The 6,699-nt window shown below is 38.5% G+C and overlaps 1 protein-coding gene across 1 annotated transcript; it reads right to left on the minus strand.

Moving 5' to 3' along the window:
• Nucleotides 1-1,045: 1,045 nt before the first annotated feature.
• ZNF654 (zinc finger protein 654) lies at nt 1,046-6,442 on the minus strand. The gene is made up of 3 exons (XM_009993329.1): nt 6,422-6,442; nt 1,558-3,874; nt 1,046-1,180 (listed from the first exon to the last, which is right to left on the minus strand). Exons 1-3 carry the CDS (start codon nt 6,440-6,442, stop codon nt 1,173-1,175), a joined length of 2,346 nt encoding a protein of 781 aa, XP_009991631.1. The 3' UTR covers nt 1,046-1,172.
• Nucleotides 6,443-6,699: the final 257 nt, after the last annotated feature.

Here is a 6,699-nt window from a genome sequence, read left to right on the forward strand (position 1 = left end):
CATAATTTTCTTCCTTTCTCTAGACAGTAAATAAGCAGTTACAGTACTGAGTTTTGACATACCACCAGGAGGCAATATCACATACGTGATACAGGCTGTTTCTTGTAACTTTTTTTTTTTGCCCCCCAACTCAACATGTGTTCTGCTTTTTGTCTGCCTTTAAAAAGAAATTTTAAACAGGAAGTTATCTCAAAAGTTCTTTTCACTCATACCAACAGCTGAAGGACCTCTGTATTTGCATAAAATTAGTTTAACTCTGCCCAATAATGCAACGTTAACCCTCTTCTCATTCTGTATTTGTTTTAATCTGGTTCTGTTAATGTCCACACAATCCATGCATGTACTGTTTGTATTAGTCTTGCCACACCTAGAACAGATGGTTTATAGGACCTTCTTAACATACATGTTTAGCATAGCCTTGCAAAGGTCTTCTTTTGCATGCATCCGATTTCCACTAAGCATAACCTTCACAGTATCACATCATCTCACTTTTCCTTGCGTGCTCTGTACTTAAAAGTTTTGGGCTATCTGAGCATTCCATCCACCTTAGATTTCTTTCTACATTCCTCTTGCTAAACTCTTGAGTATAAATTTATTAAATGAGCTCCATGCTTTTGAACAGGTTATGGAATCATACTCAAATGTAAAAAAAATAAAATAATAAAAATGCATGGTTCCTCTACGTGTTTTTTTTCCATATTATAATAAAGTAACACATTATTGAATTATTCCTTCCCAGGTGCATGGATGGATACCCTTTAACCACACATTTTCCAACTAAAGCAGATTTCAGAATTGGCTGGGTTTATTTCCATAATCACCTTTTCTTATTCTGCCTGCTCAGCTGTATGCTTATTTGCCTTAAACTTTCATGCTAGAAAGACTGTGCTGCTAAGCTTCAATCACACATATGGAATGAATGTGGCTTTTCAGATAACTGGTACTTTGGGGATTTTGTAGCAACCTTTCTGGACTCAAGACCTGCAGAGCTCCTATTATTCCTCTGTGAGTTTTGTCTTGAAAATGTGCTTTGTCTTTATCAAGGTCATGTTTTTCTTTAGTAATTTGAGACTGCTTTATGATTAAGGCCAACTGGGAAACCAACTGATGCTTCTCCACGTAGTGTTTTCTTACACCACTCCTCATTTGATACATTTTCCCACAAGACTGAATCAGGCACCTGTAAAAGAGAATGCATTGGGATCACAATGAAGACTAACCAATGTAAACAAACCATTCTCTAATCTAGAACACTGCTTAACATTTTTCAACATATTTAGTTTCAACCATGCATACCCCCCTTCTGTTTTATGAGAAGCCTTTTCCATTACAGTTGCCTACCAATTCTTACCAACACTTTCTTATTCTAAACAGCACGTCCGATTTGAACTTCAAATTTAGCACAGTATTGTGACTTGTCTAAATTCTAGCACACTACACAATTACTTAGATATCATGTCTGCCTTATCTGTTCCATCAGGTTGCCTGTTCTTAAGGACCATTTCTGGTTGGTGTTCACCTCCAAACAAACCAACCCAGAAGGACAACAAGACTTACTTTCATCATCTGAATCGAATCCAAAGAGCGTCTGACACTTCTTTTGTGCAAGGTGAGCCTCAAGTGCTTCTGAATTACAGTAGATGGTCAAGCAGTTGCCACATCTAAATCTTTCTGTTGATTTGCTACAAAATTCATCTTGTTCAGAATGAGCATCTACTTTATCAGCCAACATTTTTCTACGTTTTGGCATGCTAATGTATCGTTCATCAAGGTAACTCGGAGGCAATGGTCTAACATATGGTTTTGTTAAGATGACACCATATGAAGTATTCTCTGTTGGTTGATTTGGTTTAGAAGGTATTTGTGAGGGAGCAGCATTATTTGGTGGTACATCATGACAATTCTGTAAAACTGGTAACACTGAACCATTTTCTGTCCTTGTTTCACCTGCCACTCTGTCCAAGGGTATTTCTGTTGACTTTGATGATGTCTGATTTAGGTCACTGTGTCCATTGACTAGTTGGTCACTAACAACATTACAGTTTTCAGAATTTGGCTGTAACGCAGGTGTCTTTTGGTCTATCACAGTTAAAACTGTAGCACTACCCTCAGATGAACTTTCATTTCCATTATGAATGACATTATTTGTTTTCTTCTCAACACTTTGAATATATGTCTTTGGTTCTGTAGAATCCTTCCTTGATTTCCAAGTTGGAATTGGTAAATCTACAGTTTCCTTTTCATTAATAGATTCATCATCATCTTGGTAACTACAAAGTTCTGAAGGATCATCTGAAGAATCTTTTTCACTTGCATCTTCTGAACATTCTAGTGTTTTATTTAAATAATGCTGAGCCTCGTGTTCATACAGCAAAGGAAGTTCCTCAAATAGCTCACAGCACTCGGCAAAATTGCATTGAGCTTTAAAAACACTATGACTTTTTGTATGCTCTGCAAGTTCAGTTGACAGCTTAAATCTCTGATTACAATTGAAGTGTAAACAAAAGTAAACATTTGGATACACATGCCTCTTCAGGTGGTCTATAAAATGTTGGGAATCAGCAAATTTTCTCTGGCAGAACCGGCATTTTCCTTTATTCCATTTCATTATATGCTGTTGCACCTTCAAATCAGTTGGATGAGATTTTCTTGCATGTTTGTTGAGAAATCTTATCTTTTTAAACACTCTAGCACAACCATTAGCAGGGCACTTAAAGCTTCCTTCCTCATCCATAGCATCCATGTCTTTTTCAGAGCAAAAAGCTCCATTCACTTTATGCAGAATAGATGACTCTTTACTGGAGCTCTCATCACCTTCAGGCAAACTTTCTGTACTTAAAGCATCAGGAACATTATTAAAACAGCTGTCACTACTATTTTCAGTAGCATCATCCTCATCACTTAGATGGTTTTCCACTGCATCAAATACTTGTTCCGCATTCTCCTCCTCCACTTGGACCACTTGGTCAACACTGGGAGCTTTTGCAGTCTCTGGCTCATTTTCTTTGGAACCATCAGAATTCCCATTTTCAAGAGACAGAGAAACGTCAGAACATTCTAGCTCGTTGACAGCAGAAGCCTTCTGACCAGCCTCAAGAACTGCAGCAAGATGTTGCCTTTCTATCTTCCTGACATGATTCTTCAAGTGCTTCAGCATAAGTCCTTTTTGCCTGAACTTTCTGGTGCAAAGTACACAGGAAAAACTGCCCTTTTTTTGGTGAGCTTGTGCATGTTTCACAATGTGACCACCAAGAAATTCCTTGTTGCATATCACACAGCGGTGCCTTGGTAAAGTTTCATCTGACACTTCAGATGCCTCGAGAGCTTCATGGTTCTTTTTGGCATTACCTTTGGACTGGGTTTCAGAGAGGTCTTCAGGTTCAAGCTCCCCGTTGCTTACATCTGTTAAACAGACACGTTCTTCACTCAGAGCACCATACTCTGTTATCTTCTCTGTATTTGCAGTGGAGTTTTCCAGTGTACTTTCACTTGAGCCAATGAAGGCTTTATCCCCCAGTAACGCTAAACAATTTTGCTTGATCATCAAGAAATTCCAAAACTCAGGATCAAAAAACAAGCCTTTTTTCAAAATTGGAAGCAGTTCAAAACGTACACGGTTTTGAACAGAACTAGTGCACTCATTGTATTCTTCATCTGCACATTTATATAAATGTTCAACAGTGTAGTAAGATTCCAAGGTGCGCTCAAGAAAAAAGACGGAGAGAGCACAAATTCTGAGGATCTCCAAGTCATTTGGCAGAAAATGAGCAATTGCTTTATAAATAAGACTTTTCATGTTGGGATCTTCACGGAGGTCCAACTGTAGGGCACATCCACATATCTCAACACATATCTGAAGACCGTCTTCACCAACCTGCAGAAAGGAAAGTAAGAATGTACATAATTGTATTTTCCTTACAGGCTTATAGCAGGCTACAGCTTGAAAGTGAAATAAAAGCACCAGACCCACAGAAGAAAAAAACCAAAACTAACTAGTATAAACAATGGACAAATATATTTATATTCACCTAATTGCAATATAGTTAGGAGTTCAGAAAGCATCCTGCTAGTAAACTTCACATAAAGACATGTAAATTTTATATAAAATACAGACAGAAAAATGTTAAAAAATAACATCTGTTTTGCACTGAAAGTTATACTGACTGCTACAATCAGCAGATCATCACATACTTTAGCACTGTGAAGTTCCATAGTTAAAGACAATTAATTATTTGGGGATATAAAAGAAAACTGCAGCAAATCCTACCTGATTTATCAGTATATTCCATCTGCCTCTTCATTACTTAGCCTATTTCACACTATAGAGAGTTAACTATGTATTTTGTCCTGGTTCTAACTCATTTCACTTGCATTGCATAAAAATACAAGCTATGTAATTCTGCACTCGATTTTTAACAATGACCATGAGGAAAACCATAGCAACCAAGGGTCAAGCATTCTAAAAGGCTTGATTTCTCAGAATTAACAAACTATCCTTCCAATGAGTAGAAATCCTATTCCACACTTCAGGATGAGGGTCCTGCCATGAACATGTAATTCAGAGGGATGATCATAACCATACTGCCCAACAGGTAGCAGATTAAGGGAAACAGATGTACAGAAAGTTTAGAAAGAATTCATATATATCTATATTTAAATGTGTGTTAACAAATACATACAAAGCTCCATAAGTAGTGGGTTATTAAAACTGCAGTAACTCAGATGCAAATACAAACAAAAGTGATTCATATAACAGAGCATTTAAGAATACATAATGAGAGAAAGACTTTTACAGCATCCAACCATTGTATTTAAAACCATACAGCAGCACCCATGACAAAATCATGTATAATTAATTTAGGGCATAGATTATGAAGGAACTCTGGTCAGTCAGGTTAATGATAAAAAACAGCATTTGTTTGGAAACAGCTCAGATTCCTGCGTGCAAAGCATTGCAAGTTACATCTTTGGCAGATATTTGTACAAGGCAGTATAAGATTTAATCTTATACATCTTATACACAAATTGCACACTTTTCTGAAGTGAAATTATGTCCTCTCTATCTCAACCAAACTTCCCTTTATGTTACATAAAGCAGTGCTGATGACACTAAGCTGGGAGGAGTGGCTGACACACCAGAAGGCTGTGCTGCCATTCAGAGAGACTTAGATAGGCTGGAGAGCTGGGCAGGGAGAAACATGATGAAATTCAACAAGGGGAAGTGCAGAGTTTTGCATTTGGGGAAGAACAACACCATGTACCAGTACAGGTTGGGGGCTGACCTGCTGGAGAGCAGTGTAGGTGAAAGAGACCTGGGGGTCCTGGTAGACAAGAGGATGACCATGAGCCAGCAATGTGCCCTTGTGGCCAAGAAGGCCAATGGCATCCTGGGGTGCATTAGAAAGGGTGTGGTTAGTAGGTCAAGAGAGGTTCTCCTCCCCCTCTATTCTGCCTTGGTGAAGCCGCATCTGGAGTATTGTGTCCAGTTCTGGGCCCCTCAGTTCAGGAAGGACAGGGAACTGCTTGAAAGAGTCCAGCGCAGAGCTACAAAGATGATTAAGGGAGTGGAACATCTCCCTTATGAGGAAAGGCTGAGGGAGCTGGGTCTCTTTAGCTTGGAGAAAAGGAGACTGAGGGGTGACCTCATCAATGTTTACAAATATGTAAGGGGTGAGTGTCAGGGAGATGGAGTTAGGCTTTTCTCAGTCATGACCAGTGATAGGACAAGGGGCAATGGATGCAAACTGGAACATAGGAGGTTCAAGGTGAATATCCAAAAAAATTTTTTTACTGTCAGAGTGACAGAGCACTGGAACAGACTGCCCAGGGAGGTTGTGGAGTCTCCTTCACTGGAGACATTCAAAACCCACCTGGATGAGTTCCTGTGTGATGTACTCTAGGTGACCCTGCTCTGGCAGGGTGGGTTGGACTAGATGATCTTTCGAGGTCCCTTCCAACTCCTAAGATTCTATGATTCTATGATTTCTGGTGAAAGGACTTGGGACTTAAAAAGGGTGAAAGGTAGATACAATGGCATTACACAGTCCTATTTCCTTAAGGGCCCAGGCTGGAAAAAACCTCAACAACCAATTCATCTTTTACATTTACTCCATGTATTTGTTATTAATTTCTCCATTTATTTATAAAGGATGACATTCCTCAAACTTACCACAAAGATAAACTCAGAAATCAGTTAAAGAAAATAAAAATCTTAAAACCACACAACAAATCACGAGCAATCAAAATATTGAAGTACATTCTGGAACGTGAGAAAATTTTTAAGATCAGGCCATATCCTTCCCTACCCCCTCTTAACTTTCCACAAAAAGTGGCCATTGCACAATACAAAGATCACTTTTTTTCCCCAGAACTGATTAGAGAAAGAATGGAGATTAGGGTGAAGCAAACAAAGCAAACTTACTTCATCCTTAATGACTTTCATGAAAGGGAAAATTACTCTGACATTTGTAGCAATTCTTAGAAGCTGGTAGCACTGGTCAACAAATACTTGTTTAGATGGGTTGGATTTAAGCTGCAGCTTACTCCAAATGAAGATCAGGTCCCTAAAAGTACAGAACAAAAATTTAAATTAGACTGAGTCTTAGAACTCTACCACTAAGCATGATGCACTACTAAGAAAAAACTATTTGCATATTCTGTAACTAAAATAATATCTGAGGATGTAATACCAGTCTAATT

Source organism: Chaetura pelagica, unplaced genomic scaffold (assembly GCF_000747805.2).
Source record: "Chaetura pelagica isolate M959 unplaced genomic scaffold, ChaPel_1.0 scaffold101, whole genome shotgun sequence".
NCBI lineage: Eukaryota > Metazoa > Chordata > Aves > Apodiformes > Apodidae > Chaetura > Chaetura pelagica.